The sequence below is a fragment of the Mytilus galloprovincialis genome, chromosome 1 (genome assembly GCF_965363235.1).
Source record: "Mytilus galloprovincialis chromosome 1, xbMytGall1.hap1.1, whole genome shotgun sequence".
Classification (NCBI taxonomy): domain Eukaryota; kingdom Metazoa; phylum Mollusca; class Bivalvia; order Mytilida; family Mytilidae; genus Mytilus; species Mytilus galloprovincialis.
In genome coordinates this window covers 110,872,273-110,895,010 of record NC_134838.1, presented here as the reverse complement: position 1 = coordinate 110,895,010, position 22,738 = coordinate 110,872,273, and the positions used below count along the sequence as shown (strand labels likewise).

Below are 22,738 nucleotides of genomic sequence, written 5' to 3'. Positions count from 1 at the left end.
CCGAGATTACTCTGACGTCCAACGGCTGTTTTGCCAGACAAGCTGGGGCCCCAGCTTGTCTGGCAAAACAGCCGTTGGACGTCAGAGTAATCTCGGACTACCAAACAAACAGATAGAGAATAGAAGAGCTAGTTTGATTAGACTCCGTAAAACCATAAAAAATAGGATTTAGCAAGTATATGTCGACATTCCCCAAGCTCGTTTCACAGCATAACCATTTAAGATTACTTATTTATTTTGTCGCAGCTTCATGTTTGTACTTTGCAGTTCTTAACAGTGCGGATTTTACCAAAAAAATGTATGACTAGTATATATAAAATGACGGCCAAAAACTGTAGTAAGACAGATTTATGTCAAATCCCAGGTATTTTATCCCCATACCACCTTAAAATAAACAATAAGAATATTTGTTTTAACAGAAATCGGAAGTACTGTTGTGTTCTGTGTTTCAATTCAAATTCATTTGGGTTTATATTGATGTTTTTCAACTGAAAAAAAATTACGAATAAAACAGCGTTCCCTTAATATTTGCCTATTTTATGTAAAAATTGTCTCCAACATTGTAAAATTGTTAAAAAGACTTAGCAATATATGATTTCAAACTTTGATACTCAAGATCCAAAACGTTCAAAATGCTTACCTCTTTTGACCAGGCATCAGAGAAAAATAAATACAGAGGAAATTGGCTATGCCTCTTAAGCAAACTTTGCCTTCCCACGCATTGGCGGATCCAGGGGGGGGATCCTGGGTTGGAACCCCCCTTTTTTTGAACGATCAATGCATTTGAATGGGAGCATATAGTTGGAACCCCGCCCCCTCCTTTTACTCTGGGTTGGGAACCCCCCTTTTTAAAATGGCTGGATCCGCCCCTGCCACGAACTTTAGCAAAAATACCTCACTGTGTAACGAGCCTTTTTTAAATTGCTCAGCTCAAATAAAAATCAATACATTAAAGACACAAAATTATGAATGCGAATATCACAGAGAACACTTTATACATCATGCAGGCATTCCAAATGCTAAGTGTTCTCAAAACACTATGTCAATTTCATAAAGAAAATTACAATATGTTATTACTCTCCTATGCTGTGGAAATGCGTACACTGATTTTGATCAAACACAGAGTTCGTACAATAACAGTAAATACACAAATTAGTATCCACCTCCATATCTACCATGTTCCCTACGTAGGTGACCATAACAATCCCCACTAGAACTAAAATGTGCAAGACATACCCAGCAAAAATGTCTACGACACTTGGTACATTCCATACGATCGCAACCAGATGACTTTTCAATTGGTAAACCGCAGCCGGGACACAATTTACGATTATGGGGATCTTTTCGTAGCCATATTGCTATTCCAGAAGTATCTTCCTTTAGTTCTTTCATAGTGTCACATGATATACCATCATGGTACTGGATGTGGCAAGCTGTACAAATCCTTACCCCGCATTCACCGCAACTGAATTCATTGGCCATGTTTGTCACGCGGTAAACACTAGGACATTCTGGCGAAGTACAATATTTATATTTCTTTGAATTTCTTGCAATATAAGAACTAGTGGCTCGATTGACTAAGTTGTTAATTGTCATTCCTGACTGCAATGATAATTTAGTAATGTCCTTCCATGACCATAATTCATCACATCCTTCTTTGCAGCATGACAAAGGAAAGTCGCTGTTCCCAACTGCTGATTTCAGTTGTGAAACAATGCAAGTTTTACAGAAAGGGTGACCGCATGATTCTAAACGGTACATTTCCCCATCTTCTGTTTCCATGAAGCAAATAGCACATTGATGTTCTTCGTTCTCAATGTGCTCACAATTTTGCATTTCACGTAAATGATCAATCACACCATTTATTTCGACCACTGCCTTTTCAACAGCTTCTGACGTGCCGTTTATATCTACACTATGATGACGTAAATTAATCTGTAAACGGTTAAGACCTCTGATATCACGTTTCATTTTTCCAAGATCTATACCAAATCGTAAAAACATTTCTTTTATAACACCGAATGGCTTATCTGCTCCTTTCAGAGATAAATTTCGGTTAATGCCTTGACTCAATTTATACAAGTACTCTTTTAAAAGTGTAAACGTGTCGTGTTGCTTCTCCTTTTCGCCGTAAATCGATATTTCAAGTATTCGATAATCGTCTATAATCAACGACCCAGTTTGTGACATGATATTCCGTATTTCATACTTCCCAGCTCTCGTGAAAAGTTCCTGTATATTTGGAAAGTCTTGCTGTGTCATTCTTTTGCCCTGAACAATTTTGTCAAGTTTTCGTCTGACCCTTCGTAATGTGTCAACATGATCGCAATTCATATCAAGATTACAGTTTCCGTTTCTCAATAATTTATGGCGAATTTCAATCCCTTCTTGTTTATTCAAAGCAGTAATAGCTTTAAATAATACGTCATTACATTTTTCAAATATGGCTCTGTAAACAAGAATTGAGGCTTGAAGCGTTATAGATGTATTTATAACTTCTTCATTTGGTCTAAAATTTTGCTGCACATATGCACTTGCATTTTGTCCTTCTTCTACCTTTGAAAAAGAGGCAAAGGCAAGAAAAGTGAAATCCTGATCTTTGGGTGGTTTTACAAAAAGATCATATTTTCCTTCCTTAACATGTATTTGTAGATGGGCACGGAGTCGTTGTTGGATTAAGTCTAGTTCTGCTCTTGACGTCTGAACCTTCTCGCGAATGAATGAAGCTGCAACAATATGATCATCATCAATATCAAAGTTCGTAACAATGCTATGTCTCAATACCGCTTCATTTACAAATCTGTTTAAATTGTTGATGAATATTTGACTTCCTCCTCTTTTGCTGTGATTAAGTTTTGCTTTGGTTCCTCCTATCATCAATGCTCTACAGTCTTGGAGTATATGATAAGCAATCCTTTGTTCGCTGAAATCTACAAAGGCAGACCCTTTAGATTTACGACGACACCATTCGAATTTTACACGAAAACGATGTTCATTTTGGAGTCTGGCATTTCCAGTTGGCAGAGCACGAATCTCTTCTTCTTTTGTTTCTTCTACTGCATATTCAGCTTCTTGAGTATTCGAAAAGGTAACTTTTCCCCAATTTCTCTTGTTCTTGGTAAAGTAAAACTTCTCAATGTATTCAATTTGACCATATACCTCTAATTCATTTCTTACATCTTCTTCAGTAAGCCACTGCGTGTTGAGAGGATCACCGACTATTATGACTGTCTTAAATTCGTCTGGCATGAGAACATCTACTACATTACAACCGGCTGATATAACAATACGAGTTCCTTGATTTGAAGAACTCAAATACTGTTCACTTTTTTCATCCTGGAATTTTCTTCTCAATGCGTTTAATGCGTTTTCGACATGCTGAATCAATACTGGCGTTACATTTTTTGTAGAATACAGACAAATTTCGCCCGTTTTACCATCTGTATCAAGTATGACAAAACTTCCATCCGCAATCTCCTTAAGTTGTATCTCGAGATCCTTTAGTTTAGCATAGCGAGGTCCAACAAAATCTCTAAAAGTTTGTTCTCCCATTCCGTACGCACCTAAACACTTAACCTTTTGTTTTTCAACTCGTTCCATATCAAAGGGCTTAAGCCAACCTTCTTCTAATCCTTCTTCTATCCACTCAATTGGTACTGGTGTAGCATTGACACCATAGTCTCGATTTATATGTAAAACTTGTTCAATAACTAACCATTCTGGCTTCAGTCCAAGAGACGGCAAGGATGAAGATGGAAATAGACAAACATCGTGTGCTTTATGTATAACATGATAACCAGCTCGCTCGTGTCCTAAATAGTGACATATATTATGTTTGAAAGTTTTGAATATCATTTTTTGTAACATGAGGTCGACTTTTTCTGGATCACTTAACTTGAATTCCAACTTAATTTGTAGTTCCTTGCGAAGAATTGACAGCACTTCAGTAGCAGTTTCTCTCACGGCTTTTATCGTTTTCCCATTTACATAGTTCTGTGCACACCATTTACCCTTAGAATTTTCCGGTTGGATATGCCACTCTCTATATGCATTCAACATTGTCATGACATCGCCACCCAAATGAGAAAATCTAATTTTCATTTTATCCGCATTTGTTTTCTTTTCTAGATTACCAGATCGGTAAAAGAGCGACCCTCCAGAGCCACAACAAGCCGTCAAGATTAGAGCTTCAATACCAACATGACAATCAATTGCATCATGTATAAATGCTCCAACTATAGGATCAAAAGGTAATTTTGCAATCCATTTTCCCATGTCTGTCAGTATTCCATCTGATACTGCACCAATTGACACAAGGGTTTCCATAGCATTAGTAAGTTGATCCCTTGGAGGTGATTCTACGAAATCGAATGCTATAGGATCAACACCTAGTTCCATGAGCTTTAGGATTGCCTGTCCTAAATTAACACGTAATATTTCCGGAGTGGAACATACATTCATTTCTTTATATTCACTCTCTGAATAAAGCCTAAAACATTTCCCGGGAGCGGTTCTTCCAGCTCTTCCACTTCTTTGATTTGCAGAGCTTTGTGTCACCAATGTTACAACTAATGAACTTATGTTCTTTTTAGGATCAAATTGCATTTCTTTTATTCGACCGGAATCTACAACGTACTTGATTCCTGGTATTGTAATAGAAGTTTCAGCACTGTTAGTGGCAAATACAATTTTTCGTTTACCATGTGGTACAGGGTTAAAAACTCGCTGTTGTTCGTTTGCTTGTAATTTTCCATGTAAAGGAAGGCATATAAAATTATGATAGTTTCGAAGTTTTTCTTCAAATTGTTTGCAACTTTTTTCGACTTCTAAAGGGGACGTTAGGAAAACTAATATATCTCCTTTGTCTTCTCTGAGGTGGACATCGATAGCTTTCTCTAATGTCCTTTTTTCATAATTATCATCAAATGCCTCTTCTGACCACTCCACATCGACAGGGAAAGTTCTACCGGAAACAGACAGAACTGGACATTCTCCAAAAAAACGAACGAACACATCTGGATCGATAGTAGCAGATGTTACTATAAGACGCAAGTCTTGCCTAGACGGCAGACATTTCTTTATCATTCCTAGTAAAAGATCCGTGAAGATGCTTCTTTCATGGGCTTCATCGATGATTATGCAAGAAAACATTGACAGATGGGGATCTCTCAGGCATTCATTAAGAAGCACATGGTCTGTTACGTATAGGATTTTGGTATCTTTTGATTTTTTGGAGTTCATACCGACTTGATATCCTACCAAGTTACCTACGTTTGAAGACATCTCTTTTGCAACTCTAGTCGCCAGACTAATTGCAGCTACTTTTCTGGGTTGGGTGCAAATAATAATTCCTTCTGAATACATGCCTGTTTGATATAGATACTGAACGACTTGTGTACTTTTTCCTGATCCAGTCTCACCTAAAATAACGGATGTTTGATCTTTATAAATCGTTGTACAAATTTCTGTTCTGCATGCATATATGGGAAGTGCAGCGGCAAATCTGTTACACTCAGATTTGAAGCTTGTTTCGAGCTCCAAAAAATCTTGTTCATCAAAAGAAGAGTGTTTAAGTTTTTCTAACTTGCAGTGGAATGACTTTATAAAAGATAGGAATTCAGATTTTTGACTTTCCATTTCTTTCTTTTTTGAAGTTAATGTTTCCTTCTCTTTCTTCCTTTTATTAAAGCTGTCTATTGGTTCAAATTTTTTCTTCTTGTCCGTAAACTTGCCTAACCACGCTGTCAATTCTTTATGTTGTGTCTCGTGATTGTCAAGATATTGTTTTGCAACTTCTGCTAGTTGGCTTGCCATATCCGATAGCCTTTTATTTCGCAACTTTTGTTGAATTTCCTGTTTTCTTTTCTTATCGATATGACACTTAATGTAGGTTCCAGTCAGTGTGTTACTCTTCTCGAGTAATACCATAGCTTTCCTTGAAGAATTTGTGCTGGGGAATTCAACAGATAAAAAATTCACATTTTGCAATTCTTCCGTACTCTTGATGCTAAATTCAAATTTCTTTTGAAGTCGGAAATTCAAAAATCGCTCCAAATTTGATTCTCTCCTTGAAAGGTTATAGATTTCGATTTCAATACATTGTGGTTTGCTTTTTTTATTGCCTTGACATAGTGCAATTGTGTTCATTTTCTTTTCTGCCACAGCATTAACTGAAGGGTTTGGATTCTTAATTTTATTTTTGTCAGCGAGTTTACTAACAGTCAAGGGCGTGTTAAGTGTAGTTTCACTATTTGCTTCACTTATATCCATGTTTTGATTAACTTTTATTTCATCAATTGGACACTCCCTATTTAAAGTTGATCCTGTATCAACATGTCTGAACTTCGACTTTGCCTTAGTCATTTCCCTGTCATTATCGTGTCTAACCACATTATTTTGTGAAACAAGGCCAATTTCCAAATTTGAAAGTTCTTCTTGTACAATCTTAATATTAGATTTATTGGATTGTAAAGTTTTGTTGATTTTTTCAGATTCAAGGCTTTGTAAATTTTGGTTTGAGTGGTAATTGCCTGATACGTTAGCTTCTTCTTCTATTACTTGTTTTTCTCTTTTGGCTATGAAAATTTGATTTTTTGATAAACTGCAGTATTTTTGTTCATTTTTTGAGCTTGACTGTTCGAAAATCTGAGTTTTGATTTCAGTTTCCTTATACATTTGTGCATGATAACCGCTTGTTCCGCTTTCAGAATTAGTTTGGATTCTCTGGTTGTCAATTTTGCAAGCAGTAGATTGTGTTGCCGACAAAATTTTAATTTGACTTCGACTCTGATCATTTGGCTTTTTCTGCTTTTCTGGTGTCAATTCCCTAGACACATCTTCTTCACAATTATTTCTGGATGATGCTTCTGCTTTCGCATTACTCTGTCTTTTGTTTCCTTGACTTTTTTCTTCGTAGAAATGACACTTAACAGTAGTCTTGTACTCACAGTTGCGTAAATGCATTATTTCAATGAACTTTCTGCTCGATGTTTTACTCGGAAACTTAACAACTAGATTTGTACTATTTTGTTTCTTGATAATGTCTTCAATAGTAAATTTAACTGGACTTCCTATTCTATCATGCAAAAATCTTTGGTAGTCACAATTTTCACAACTGAAAATTTCAAGAATTAATTTCTGTGGCTTCCTAACATTTTCAGTAGTTGTTTCTTTCTTTATTGGTTCGTCCTTTCCAGAATTCTTTTTCTTTTCAGTTTTCTGAACTATATTTACACTTTCTAAAGTGACAGCAACTGTAGATGCAGGCTCCTTCTGAACAATTGATTCTGCTGTTGATAGCTTTGTTTTAAGTTTTTCATACTCCAGACAGCTACCTTTTGGTTTTTGTTCAACAGACGTTTGTACAGTACTGTCATAATCACAAGACGCAATAACATTCTTCCGTTCATCAGTAGATATTTTAAATTCAGATACGTGTTTAGACACCTGACCACTTGACATGTTCGTTAAGTCCTCAACCAACGTCTTCTGATTGGATACATCATATGGTTTCGAATTCGATAAACTATTGCATTTATGATTTTGACAGATTATACCATCAACATTTTCATTGTTCACTCGAAAACCTTTTTCACTTATATTAGATGATCTTGATATCTCTTGATATTCGACAGAATGTGTTTCAATACAACTGCTGGCACCATGTTTAGGTTTTGTGACGTTCTCGGTTGTCAAATAGCGATTTGTTTTATTTACCACTTCTTTACACGGTTGTAGTACAGTTCCGTGTATATCATCTCTTATGGAAAATGGTTTTTGTCTGGTTTTATCGGAAATTTGATCATGTGGACTGATATTAGTTTGAGTGTCTTTAATAGCGGAAATGTTCTTTTTTGGTTGTTGACCCTGTTCAGATTTATTAACGGATTCGTTTCGCAGATCAAATTTCTCCATTTGCTGTTTCATTTCTATGTCAACAGATACTGCATTCAAATGTGATTTTGTATTAGCTTTAACCAAGCTAGGCTGCTTCTTAATACGAGGGCCATCGTGAACGTCATTTTCCGAACTCCAAACTTCTTCAATTGGCTTTTGTTTTCCACATTCACTTTTCAACATGCCGGATACATTGTTTTCTTGCTCTTTGCCTTTAGATGGTGTTATTTCTTGCTCAACCTGTTTGCTGTCAGTTTTACTTTCAAAGCTGGCTACAATACTTCGATTGTTCGTTTTAACAGTACAAGATTGTTGTGCCAACGTATTTTCCTTCGGAATTTTATAAATATCTTCTTTAAGAATTTTGCGTTTTGGTTCTTTCATTTCAACAGTGCTGCTTATCTCAGAACCATTCAATGTATTTTCAGCAGATATTTCCCTTTCTATTACATCGTCGTTGACGCTTTTTACCTTTTTAGCCGCACCGCTGTTTATATTTTCTGTACCTAAAGTAACTGTCGATGCATCATATTCATTTAAATTTAATTCTTCTTTTAAAGTGCTATGACTAGTTTTTGACGTATCCCTCTCATTATAAAAATAAAGCTGTGTATGTTCAGCAGGCGGCTGAATATTAGCATTAAGATCACCAGTAGCAACAACGTCCCTTATTACGAGTTTAGAAAATTCTAAATCCATTACTTCATTACAAGTCTTGCTTAGTGCCATTTGAGATCTTTTCTCAAGACGGTCCGTGGTAGTAGAATCACGCATGTTTATTTTCGGTTTAACACAAAATTCTTCCTTTTGAGATATTTTGTTGCCATTAATCATTCCAACTCCAACTTCTCTCGTGTTTACTCCTGACATATCAACAATTGTTTCTTGATACTGAACAGCATTGTTTTCGATATAACTATTAGCGTCACATGTCGTCTTTGTAACATCCTCTACTTCTGTCGTTTCAAAACGACAATCTAACTTTTCAAACATATCGACGCATGTGTCAAGTTTTATTTCAGCCTGTGAGCTGATACAACTATTGTTGTCTTCGGCGGAAATGATATGACTTGAGTGTTCAACATTGGTTGTTCTAACAACATTTTCTTCTGCTTTTAGTTGGCTGGCGACTTCATTTTGTGAATACATCTTCCCGACTTGTTTGTTCCTTTCTGTATCATCGGATTTTATATTCAAATAAGATTTTTCATTAGTTTTCTTTGCATTTGATTGCTTCCTTCCACAAGATAAATCCATGTTGTTTTTCAATCTTCCAATGCCCGCAATTATTTCTTTGTCTTTCCATGGACTAGTCCGTATTTCAGATGTATTCTGCTTTGAAGTGGAATACCAGAGTTGATCATAGAATGTGTTAGGTAAATTGTCATTGCTATTTAACACTTCATTTTCTTCTCTGTAGTTCAAACTTGATTCTAATGCAGCATTTTCCTTCGATCTAGAATATTTTAAGACGTTCAATTGATATTTCGTTTCTGTTTCTTCAGTTTCTTTCATCAGCTTAACATTTGTTGAACTTGTAACATTGTCATTATATATAACTTGAACATTATTGTGGGGGATTTTTTCACCACGATATGTTTCTGTTGGTAAATGATACGTCATCTCATTCGGTCTTTCTGTCAATTTATGATTTTTTCTTTCTGTCTGAAATGTCCAGTTGATATTACTTTGTGTTTTACTACTAGTTGATATGTGTGACTTTGTTTTCCCTGGTATTTCGTCTATTTGGTTTTCTTGAGGAACTGATGTTTTGAAACGATCATGAAAACTTTCGACCTTCGGTTTCGTAGACGTTGATGCATCTAATAGTTTATTTTTATCGCGCTCTTGGTTTTCAAGTGCATCTTTTATAGTTGTAGCTTGTTTTGGTGTATCATTTTTAGAAGAATTAAGTGTTAGCTTTCCAGAAACTTCTTTATTAATTTCTCGGCTGTTGACATCATTACAAAATGGACTGTCTATTGACTCTGAATGCCTAAGGTTTTCTTTGTTAGTTTTATCATTTTCTAATGCTCCATATACCATGTCATAACTAGTGTCAACATTACTTGAAACAGAATCTGTGCGTCCGAATGCAGTGCTTTTACCATATTTTAGTGTATCTTCATTGGAATCTTCCTTAATGAGAATTTGAGACCAATCGAGACCATATAAATCAGACGTACCGGTACGTGACGTAGTCTGGTGAGAATCGGCAACTTTTAAAGTGTGATCAAGGGACATCCCATGAACATCATTATCACCGGGAACACAAGACACCCTAAGTGCATTAATTGATGTCTCATCTGAAGTATTTCTTGACCTCCTGTAGTACTGTGTTGTGATTGAAGAAGTACAAGCGTCCTTACGTGGAGTGTCATCAATATCTTGCGTCGCATTTTCCTCACCCTTCATGTGCTTCACGATTCTTCTGAAGAAATTCATGGAGTCCTATTTTCAATCAATGTCTTCTCTTCTGCCTACAAAAAAAAATACCACGTTTGTCATGTTATTTTTACTTTGTACAGTTTCTATCTATCGATTAAATTTTTAAAGATATTGAGCCATAAATATAGTAAATATTATCTTTTAAGAACTAACTTCTTTAAGAGTTGACCAACGATTTCACTAATATTGAATTGCTGTTTAAAGATTCTCTAGCTATTCATCGTAAAAAAAGAAAGAAATTGTCATTCCTGGGCAACGACTCTTCTATTTAGTACTTTATTTGGTTTTAAAACTTTTTTTTTTATTCGAGCGTCACTGGATGGTCTTTTGTAGACGTTGTGTGCGTCTGGCGTACAAAATATCAATCCTCATATTTATGATATGCTATAAGACGTCGACTGACGATTTCGGCTACGTTCACTTATTTTAAAGGCAGAAGTTGTGGTATAAAAAGGGAAATTACTCCTATAAGGGGTCAACTGATGATCTCAGCAATAGTCTTTTAAAAGTAAAAGGTAAAAAAACGCAAAAAATTGGGGGAAATCTAACCGGACATTATCTTATAAGGAGTTGAATGACGATTTCGTACTTTAACTTATTCTATTTGCAAGTATGTGTTATCGATTTTTAAAGCACCTGACAAATCTTGTCTACATGTAGTGGTGTGAAGATAAAAGACAAAACTTGAATTTTCCTCTATGTTCTGTTTTAGCCATATCAGCCATGGACAAGGTGAGCTTAAAAAGAAAAGGAAAAAGTAAAATCACAAAAATACTGAACTTAGAGGAAGATCAATTGGGTAAGTCCATAATCACATGGCAAAACCAAATAACAAAACGCATCAAAAACGAATGGACAAGAACTGTCATATTCCTGACTTGGTACAGGCATTTTCAAATGTAGAAAATGGTGGATTAAACCTGGTTCTATAGCGCTAACCCTCTCACTTTAATGACAGTCTCATCAATTTCCGATATTTTAACATTGATGCGTTAAATAAACAGACACAATAAATAAAATAGTCAAAATATGGGTACATCAGTCATCATCGTTTAACAATTTTAAAAGGAACAATTTAACAGAACACAAAAACATCTACTATCTACGAACACATTTATTGATTTGAGTGTCTGACGTCAGAAAATTTTATACGTCACATAAATTTGTCGTTCAATGTGCGTACAAACAATTTTTAAATTTTCATGGGAATGTTAGCATACAGGGTTAAAAAATCAAAAGTATGTAAGAATAAATTTAAGAAATAGACCGAGATTTAAACTAGTCCAAAAGTTATATATAGAATTTATAAGAATCCAAAAATAGTTAATTCCACTACGCGATTGAATGATTTTGACATTTGTGGTTCAACGTATATTGTAATTCATAATAGAAATATATCATAATGACATATAATAGAACAATATCATATTGACGGGATCTTTTAAAGTACAGAGTCACGTTATAAGAACAAAAGAAATACAAAAAGTCGCAAATACAAAACAAACCACAAAAAAATGAAAGCCAATACAAACACATTGACGAGATGTATAAGTACCCAGCCACGTGAAACGGATATCACATGAAACCATTCAACAGTAAAAGTAATATTAATAATAGAACAAAGACAAATAAAAGAACTATAAAACACGTTGTTAAGATGATAAACAACATCAGTACGCAGAATCTATACATCAAGACCATCGTGTATTATTTGAGAAGTTGATACGGAATATTTATCAACAAGGTCTTGGTATCTTCCGATGAACTTTTTGAGAAAAAGAACGAGACGTTCTTTGACATACCCCTGTTTCATCAACTTTCTACTCAGACACTGATGACGTTTTACAAAGTCTGAGTAGGAGCTGCAAGCTCTTGAATATCGAATAAGTTGGGAAATATATATCCCATATGCAGGTGAAGTTGGTATATTGCTACTAAGGTGGGGGAAATTTATAATTTCAAAATTAAAATCGTCTCGTTTGTCATAGATTCTGGTACTGAGATGACTGTGTAAGTCAAATTCGAGATATAAGTCTAAAAATGAGGCGGAGGAAGCCGTGTCTGTTGTTTCTTTAATCTCTAGTTCTGGGGGATATATTAATGGAACCCAATCAGAAAAGTTCGGATTGTTTATGGAAAGAACATCATCAATATATCTGAAAGTGAAATTAAATAATCTGGCTTCTTTGATTCTCTTGTTTTTTTACAAGTGTCTGGAGGAACTCCGATTCATATGAAAATAAGAAGAGGTCGGCAAGAAGAGGCGCACAGTTTGTTCCCATAGGAATGCCGACAATTTGTTGGAAAAGTCTACCTCCAAACTCAACAAATATGTTATCGATAAGAAACTCCAGCATACTGACCACTTGTTCTTCTGTGTAGCATATTTTACCTTTTTGTTTGTCACTATTTACGAAATATGTCTTATCAAATCCCAAAGTAATAAATTTATAGCGTATGCTACCATTTTTATGTTGAAAGGCATTGTGGATTATTTCTTTTAGGCGATTTTTCAATTTCACATGGGGAATGGTGGTATACAGGGTTGAAAAATCAAAAGTTTTGATGGAACTAATTTCAGAAAAAGACCGAGATTTAAAACTGTCTAGAAGTTCTTTAGAATTTTTAAGAATCCACATATGGTTAATACCACTACGCGAGTAAACAGTTTCACAGTATTTCTGAAGACCCTCCTTCACTGCGGACAGAATTTTAGTCAATCTAATGGACAATTCTTTAGTGGAACATGAAGATGAGCCAGCAATATACCGTTGTTTGTACGGAATTTTATGAAGCTTTGGTATCCAATACAAACAAGGTAAGTCCTCCGATTTGGTGTTCAATGCAATGTTTATTGAAGCCATGAAGGACTTATGATTTGCTAAAATCTCATCCTTGTCAAATGATATGTCTTTGTATGTGGGATTACCTGAGTGCTCCTTTATACCCAATTCTTTTACAAGACATTCGTAGTAATACGATTTACATACAAAGACAATATTATTTGAAGCTTTGTCCGCAGGAACAACAACATACTTATCATGAAGAGTTGATAGACATTTCATGGCCTCTTTGTCTCTGAAAACGGACTTTGGTCGATCGTTCACACAGTTTTTCAACTTGTGAACGCGACGTTTTATCAGAGACCTGATAGTTTTAACCCATTCTGACAAAGTGTCCAGTTCAACTTCTTCTCGCTTAGCCCATGCTCTGGCGTAGTCCAAGGAAGAGTGGAAGAGGATGTTAAACCTAAACACCTGTAATTCATTTTTTTTCTGCTGGTCTACATATCAAAGTTACTCTCCGCCGTATGAGAAATATTTCTTAAAGGGGCACTTGCTATGAGATAAACAAAAACAATTATATATGATTTGTTTTTGTCAAATCATTAATGAAAGTGAAATAGTGAAGTTCAAATTCGATTTTAGCAATCAGTTTAGTTGAACTTTGTCAAAGTAGGCATAGAAACATTGCTAATGAATCATTCACTTGCAAGAGAATAAATCGACCTCATTAAATCCGTATTCATGAGAACTTCAATTGAACCTTTTTGCTAGAGATGAAATCGGCAAGATCAGCAAGTAAAAGGAAAATAATGTCACCATTGAGAGTGAAACAAGGGTAAACCATAGATTGACTGATTCGATCTACAAAACTTATTCTTATACACGTAAAAACGATTATTTACATATTGTTTAAACCTATTATATGAAATCAAACAGACCTAGAAAAATCAAATTGCACGAGTTCGCTATCTTTATATCTATGTTTATATTCACACGGGGTTACATAACATTCGGCATTCTTCGGAAGATCACCTCGATGGTTAATTAGATTGCGTCTAGACTAAAATACACACGAAATGTTGAAACATCATTTCGAGTTTATGCATCTCAATTTTATTTCAGACTTTTTTTATTTTGATATACGTTTTAGTTTGTTAAGGCGAATATAAAAATTGGGTCAAATCGGTGAACATTATTTTGACACCTTTTGCGGCAAATGCCCCTTGAAAGTTTAAGTTTTATGTCTCGTCGACGTTTACCACACACCTGCTTAATATGTTCATAATTCTACTGTTATGTTTTATGTTTCATTTGCCCGTCTTGGTCTACCTCGGACAAGGTCACTACGATCAGCTATGCCATGATTTCATATTGATTATTACTTTTTATGTATTATAACATACAAGTTCAGTGAATGTAAATTGGTTCTGTCGCTATGTATGTCAGAGAAGTATGGTCATTATTTTTTAGTCTATTTTTTTTTTTATCGAGGCTTGGTTGGAAACACGGAGAACGCTAGCTGCGGAACTGTAACTTTAATGGTCCTTATTATATTTTTGATTTGTACGGACCGTAGTCCGCAAATTGTCAAAAAAAATATCACAAGGATATATGAGCTACGGTGTCGTAGAAAGCAGAACGCATAATCAGCGGTTTCACGTAGGTATTTATATTCAGAGGCGGATTTAGAGGTTTTTTTCAGAGGGCTCGCCCCCCCCCCCCCCTTTCTGGAAAATATTTGTTTGATTATATAGGAAATCAATGAAGCATGACTGGAGCGGGCCCCCTCTTAGTCTGTCAGTGGGCTCCAACTTATGAAAATTTCTGGATCCGCCACTGATATTTGTATATATTTGAAGTTCTCGGAGGCCTGGTATGCAGGCCCTGAACTTAATCAGGTATCACATATTTTCAGTGATAACCTTTATGATAAAATGAAAGATTAAAAATGTGCACTATGAAAATTTCTTTAAATGTTTGCCAAATCAGAGATATTAATCAATGTGTCCAATAGTTGTTTTTTTGTTAATAGTAAAGCCGTGGCACATGAAAAGTATATACTGTTTTATATTTAACTATATGTATATGTCATGTACATGTTATTATTTTGTACAGGTTATTACTTGTACAAAATTTTCATACAAGTAATTACTCGTATGATGCCATCATACAGGTTATTACTTGTATAAATATAATTGTACAAGTAATAACCTGTACAAATTTTGTGGAGAAAAAGATAATAACTTGTACAAATCATTATTTTACCTTGGCCTATTTGAAGTTCACAACAAATTGTTTCCCTTTTAACATATAATTCTTTACTTTGCCTAAAGTTATAAACTCTCAATATGTGAGTACATTTAATATATCAAATATATGAACAAAACTGTTCATTTAAGTAGTCAAAACTAAAGTGTTAAGATGGAATACAGTACAGAAAAGAAATTTCATGATGAAATAATTAAATTGTGTGATGACAATAAATCTTCTAATAATTCAATATTTACACGTGAAAGATACAGAGAGACTATTGGGAATGTAAAGGAAGCAAAATAAAGTTTCAAAAAGACAGCTCTTAAAAGATATTTCTTAAGGCAATATGATGTTTTTAGTGTAGCAGGCATTGAAAAACTCATTCGCAAAGGTGACGAAACAGATATTGACACAAACACTGAAACTGAAACCAATCTGGACACAAACACTGAAACCGAAATAAATCTGGATAAAAACACTGAAATTAATGTTTTAACTAGTACGAACACTGAAACTGATGTTGACACAGACACAAATTTCAAACTAATACGTGCGAGAAAACGAGCCCTGTCAGGCCAACAAATACAGGCCGATGATAAGTTGTCTTCTTCCAAAAAAAGATTAAAAGATTTAGCAATTGGAGACAATGTCATAATACCAGTACAAAGAGTAGACCGTGGGCCGATGGACTGCAAAAACATCAAAGGTGTTGTGCTTGATATTGCAGAAAATGGATATAAAATAGGTACAAAAGTTGGAATCATGATCGGTTTCATGAGTCGAAATCAAATTGAAAAGATTCAGAGAAAGGAATTGACAATATTGGACATACCAGAGAACACAGAGGTTGACGTCAGAAAAGCAGTACAATTGCTTTCTTTAAGTGGTGGCCAAGGTCATGTTCACTGCAGCTGTCGGGGTGGCTGTAAAACAGGCAAATGTAAATGCAAAAAAATGAACTTATTGTGTAATTCAAGATGCCATGCTTCCTTGTCTTGTGCAAACAAATAGGTTTTTTAATCCATTAGGCTTGACTTATATTTCCAATGTATGATATTATGTATGCAATTTTTCGTCATGATGTATGTTTGAAAATAAATGAATGGAGAGTACCAATTTATTTTTGCTTTTAACGACCATGTCACTTTGTACCAGAAGTCCGTATTTACGTGGCATCTAGCTGTTTAGCTAAATTTGCACAAGGTGTCACGTTAGCTTATATTATTACTTTGCGTCCTTCGTTCATCTGTAAACTTCTAACATTTCAAAAATAATACTCACTGATAAACACTTGAAAATAAGAACAGAAAAACAAACACAATATAAATTTCAAAAAATACGAAAGGTCGTGAGTTGTACAAGTTATTATCTTTTTCTCTACAAAATTTGTACAGGTTATTACTTGTACAATTATATTTATACAAGTAATAACCTGTATGATGGCATCATACGAGTAATTACTTGTATGATAATTTTGTACAAGTAATAACATGTACAAAATAATAAAATGTACACGACATATATACTGTTTAAAGATTAGTGATGCAAAGGTTGACATCAAAGACAAATGTCCGAGAAAAAAAAACTTAAGACATAGTTTGGATGGGGGTTGGGGATAAACTGTTCTGCGCGTGAGCGACACGTTCATTCAGGAACCTCGTCGGCGGATGTCTGCAAAGCTGATGATGATGTATGGGTTTTTCCGTCCGGCTATCCTTTAAGGGTATTGCGGACTTTCTACTTATCTGGTTCCGCTGACCGTTTAGCTTTTACTTTGCTTCTAGGTGTTTGATAAGGCGTATCTGGCCGTTCTAAGATCAAAAGAGCTGATGTAACTGCCTCTGGAGATGGCATCAATAGTGGCGATGTGTGAGGTGGTGTTGTCCGGAGCAACTCGGGATCGTCTAGGTCGAATCCCTCATCATAGCCGATCCGGCATCGCTTGCCTCTGTCTTTGGTTGGCTGGAGGTAGTATTGGCGATGGCATGCCTTCCTGGGGTTGTACGGACTGATGACTGTGTCCGTCTTGATGCAAATGCCCTCAGGTTCCCCTTGATACTTTGTGGGTACTATCTCCCTGCTTCCATCTTGTGCTATTGTGGCTTCTGTTTGTTGGTTCTGGTCTACCTTGGTGGTGTGTCAGTGTGGTAAGACCTCAGCCGATGTTGCAGCAGTGCTTTTGGCCTGCACCCACTGGTCGTAACGCTTGGCGTCCCTTCTCCTGGTGGATGGTGGCTTACTTTTCAGGGCCGGCTTGGCTTTTACTGGAGTGTGCCTCTGGTTCCTTAGCCTTTGTTTTGGTCCACGTCAGCTGTACTGACACCTGGTCAGAACTTGCGGGAAACTTCCAGGCAGGTTCTTTTCCAGTTAGCTTCATGGCTGCTAGTAATGCATTCAGTTCATCTGGTATTTCCATTATGAGTTGTGTTCAGCTGTGTTCAGTACGAATACTTCAACGCAAAGCTTGATTTTTTGGAGTTATTTATAAGAAATTTCGTTTCAATGGCGGATCGATGATAGTCTCTGTAAAATTTATTATTTAATTGAAATAATTCGAACTCATACATAAGTCTTTTACGTTCGTGCTAGTTTGAATAAAGTTAATTCATAGTCGTATTCAGACGATGAGTAGGCAATATGAATACATATTCAAACTTTAAAGGGCTTTAGTTACGAGATATAAAAAAAATAAAAACTTTGTTTTTTGTTTTTGTTAAATCATTAATTGATAAGCAGCCAGATCGGTTCAATTTGACTGTTCAAACTAATAAAAGAAACATTGCTGATGAATATTAACCTACGAGTGAACCGTTTGACTTCATTGTGACCTTCAATTTAACACCTGGGCTAGGGATGGGCTACGCATAAACTATGCAGTTTCAGCCTTTAAGAGGAAAAGAATGTCAACATTGATAGTGAAACAAAGGTAAACCATTTGATAAACTCTGTCCATAAAAACTCATTCTTATACAGGTAAAAAACGATGATTAACATTTGTTTACCTACAATGTGAAATCAAACAAACCTGGAAAGATATAATTGCACGTGTTCCCTATCTTTTTACGTCAAATTCGGAGGTCACCTCGGTAATTAAGTAGTTTTAGTGAAAAATCGTCTTACATAAATGAATTATTAGAAAATAATCATGTTTTTAATCCAACTTCGGAAAGATCATTGACGGCTTTTTCTGTTCCTATCTAGTAATTTCTTTTAAATAGTTGGTAATATATCTATTCATGTTATAGCTACCAGTACGCGTATATTTGATAATTACATTAGATGTATGTTTCATTGTAATATATTATTTTTATTGGCTAAAGGCAATCTCACCTCATTCTGAAACTAACCTTCATTTCATTTCAAAATGATGACACACGTTTCAACAATAAAGTGGACTGGTTGATAAAATAAAAACTTGATAGTAATCCTGTTTTCATGATCATGGCAAAACAAAATTATTATTAGTATTGAATGCTTCTTTCATTAATTTCATAGGGTTGTGAGGGCGTTAACCGTTCCGCGCTACAACCTGTTGACTTATGTTCACTACTATACATACCATAAATTCACATTTCTATACAATCTGTATTGTCATTTAATAACACGCATAAATTTTAAGCTGAAATAAAAAAAAAATCATTATATCAAAAACTTTACTGGATTTTGCAATGCATTTTTTTTTATAATGGGGAGGGTTGAGATCTCACAAAACATGTAAACCCCGTCGCATGTTTGTGCCTGTCCAAAGTCAGGAGCCTCTGGTCTTTGTTAGTCTTGCATGTTTTTTTAATTTTAGTCCGTTTATATGTTTTGGAGTTCAGTATGACGTCCATTTTCACTGAACTAGTACGCATTGTTATTTTATAAGGGCCAGCTAAGGACCATCAACGGGTTCGGGATTTTCTCGCTGCGTTGAAGACCCAGTGGTGGACTTCGGCTGTAATCTGCTCTTTGCTCGAGTTGTTGTCTCTTTGACATATTTCCCAATTCTATTCTCAATTTTATTTGAAAGGACTGTTTGAGAAGACCCCCTTGCATTATAAATGTTTTCAGTTGTATTGATTTGAAATGACAGTAGATGAACAATGAACACCTTCAAACAATACGTGATTAAAACTGTGCAACTGAGTGGACCGTATATCAAATTTAAATCGTGTGTTAAGTTTATTTCCTGTCATCTGCAAACTGAAAAAAAAATGCACAACAAAAGCCAGGTAAGTTTTTGATTTATGGAACATAAAACTACATATAACTTTTATTTAGGACTAAAGGTCCTGTCATGCATTAAAACATTCCTAGATGCATCAATTTGTCTGTATTTAGAGAAGATTTTCAACGTGGTGTAAACTCGGTCATATTTTTCAATTTTTTTTGATAATAAAACTAAAGATATTCCTCGTCCTCGTACAACTGGCTTTCTCTCTTTGGACGGTCATGGTAATTGACATAAGGGTCTGGAAATGGGTTCTCCTATTCATTTGAGGCAATTTTCTTCATTCCAGTTTTTGCCACTTATTCCCAAGTATTTATATTCCAGCATGGCACATATTTTCATTCTGTACTTTTTGGTCCTTGTCTATTTTAATATTGTTTTTTTTATCCATTATTCTCTGTGTTATATAAACCCCATACAGATCCTCGTGCATATGTCTAAATCAAATCAACACTGAATATGTTTGAAGGTCTTTGAAGTTTGTATCATAATTATTATTGAATTCAGTTATTTCCTTTTCTTTGCTTTTTTGTGATTAATGTTTGATCATGTTTATTGACTTCCTCTTTAGCTGTCTCATGAGTTAGGAATAAAGATATGTGTGCCACAGTGTAACGTAACTGTATATTTGCACTTACGTTCTTTGACCTTTTCATAAACTAGTATATCAAATATCATATTTATTTATGATGCATACCTTTAAATATGACGAACTGAGTTATTTTCATTTTATCTTCCTGTTCCATTTGGCATTCTTTAAGTTAGGATATCTTACCGAAAACTTCGTTTAGACTAATCTCCTTGGTCAGTATTATTGTTATCAACAGCTGATTTCCCAGAAGTCAATTTCTACTTTCGGTATACCTGATTGTTTTTATATTGACAGATTACGTCATAAGCATACGTATCATACAAACTATGGGACGCCAAAACTGTCTTGTGCATAAAATGCATTTCAAATAAATCTTCCTTTATAACTTGTTTTATTTTATATTTTCTTTAATTTTGAACACTTTTTTGTTTAAATGAAAAAAGTATTATTTTGAAAAATAAATGAAGGATTTGAATTAATGGTTGTACGAATGTAACTTGGTATTACTTTGAAGGAATTTGCTGTGGAACTAAGTTTGAACTATGTGATGTGTAGACAAACTACCATAAACCCAAAGAATTCTTTAAACACAAATGAAAAACTGTGATTGGCGGTTTTTCTGCATGCTTCTTCTTCTGCTTCTTCAATATATCATATACTGTCCACTTTCAGACATTGAAAAGTTTGAATTTCTGACAAACTACGGACGTTTAAAAAAGGGTTTAAACCATAAATGAGGGCCCTCATGGGGTTTTTGATTATGTGATTACTTGGCCGTTTTTTTAATGATTATTTGATTATTAAGCCAAATATTTCATGATTATTTGATTACCTAGGACTGTATTTTTAGTTTATGATTATTTGATTACTAAAGATAAGCAAATATTTAATGATTATGTGATTATATTGGCAAAAAAATGGTGATTATGTGATTACTAGGACCCCCCCATGAGGGGCCTCATAAATATTGCTGATATTGTTAGCTTAATAGACTGGGTGTTTGCCATTTGAGACTTTAACATTAGAAGAGCCTTGACCTTGCCTGTAATGATTATCCCAATCATTGCCGGACGGTGTTCCATTGCAATTACATAACTCGAATGTTTGATGTAGATCTGCAGGTTTGATTCAAACAAAAAGTTCGCGAGACTGGAACAACGTTTGCAGCTGTGGCAAATATATATAGGAGCTTTTTGAGAATATTTAGCAAGTATACAGGTACATTTATGTTTCGGCAATAAGATTGAGGAAAATTGAAAATATAAGGAATGTTCGCAGCTAGATTGCAGAAATTTTTGACTATCTAAATTTATATGTTTGCAAGAACATTGCAGTAATAAAATATGCCTGAGCACATCATCTGCATGGTAACTTCCAGAAAGGCAAACATTTGAGATCAGGTGATAGATCATGTTGATGGTGTTTAAGTTAGGTAACAGGTTATGGAGACATTGTAAGTTTCTTAAGATATTGGATATTAAATGTGTTGTTTTTTTTTTTTTAATTTGTAAGTGCACAATATAACTCATAGACACGTAAACTATGAAAGTGTAAGCATTCATTTGTCACTTCTACAAATACCTTTTAAAAAATTGGTAGTTCAAGTTTACGCCATGCTTTAGTGAATAGTAGTTAGCTCAACCGACCGTGCAAGGGCTGTATAGCCAGTCAAGGTAGTTAAAAACTTCCATTTGTTAGCTCATTACCGCGGGGCCTGATGGGTTGTTTTCGTTCTTCGTGCTTATTTTAATAAATATTGAAATTCAAATAACCCTGAGGTAACAGAACACTGAATAAAGCTAAAATCTTTATAAAAATCTCAAGAAAGTTCTGCGACACCTCAATCAGCATTTCATATGGATCAATGCTTACTTTTCTTCTCAATATTAACATTACATAAGAAAATCTAAAGTCTAAATATTCTCCTTTCTTTGTTAGTTTTGTATTATTTTTAATTTTAGTTTCTTGTGTACAATTTGGAGTTTAGTATGGCTTTCATTATCACTGAACTAGTATATATATTGTTTAGGGGCCAGCTGAAGGACGACTCCGGGTGCGGGAATTTTTTGCTGCATTGAAGACCTGTTGGTGACCTTCTGCTGTTGTCTGTTCTTCTATGGTCGGGTTGTTGTCTCTTTGACACATTCCCCATTTCCATTCTCAATTGTATTCTGTACAACAGATGTCCCTTCACTTAATTAAGAATAATAATAAAGGAAACCATAGATACTGCTTCATACCTTGAGCTATGACTATAAATTAAGTGAAGGCTGGTAAACTTCAACAGAAAGCAAGGACTTTCGGATTGTGAAAATTGTTTTGGGCCTAACCCTGGATTTTGTACATTTTGAATTTCCATATTCAGTGCTTTTCAACTTCATTGATGAATTGCTTCCTAACTGTTTTGACTCAAAGAACACTGATGAGTTTAATGTAGATGGAAAGTGTGTCTGGTTTGTCAAATTATAAGCCTGGTACCCTTGAAGAAATCTCTTTAGCAACACTCTAACAGTACTTTTATAGGAATTATCAATTGCTCGGTTTATATGA

The 22,738-nt window shown here is 35.0% G+C and overlaps 1 protein-coding gene across 6 annotated transcripts; it reads right to left on the bottom strand.

Annotated features, from left to right (window-relative positions):
• Positions 1-880: 880 nt before the first annotated feature.
• Positions 881-20,454, bottom strand: LOC143051368 (uncharacterized). Of its 6 annotated transcripts, none has more exons than XM_076224312.1 (4): positions 20,372-20,454; positions 18,943-19,002; positions 10,981-11,081; positions 881-10,376 (listed from the first exon to the last, which is right to left on the bottom strand). In XM_076224312.1, the coding sequence occupies exon 4, from the start codon at positions 10,339-10,341 to the stop codon at positions 1,153-1,155; it is 9,189 nt and encodes a 3,062-aa protein (XP_076080427.1). In that variant the 5' UTR covers positions 10,342-10,376; positions 10,981-11,081; positions 18,943-19,002; positions 20,372-20,454; the 3' UTR covers positions 881-1,152. The 6 variants fall into 6 exon arrangements, with proteins under 6 accessions (XP_076080427.1, XP_076080417.1, XP_076080421.1 ...); XM_076224302.1 differs by having other exon boundaries at positions 10,999-11,081; XM_076224306.1 differs by having other exon boundaries at positions 20,294-20,442.
• Between the last annotated feature and the right edge of the window lie 2,284 nt (positions 20,455-22,738).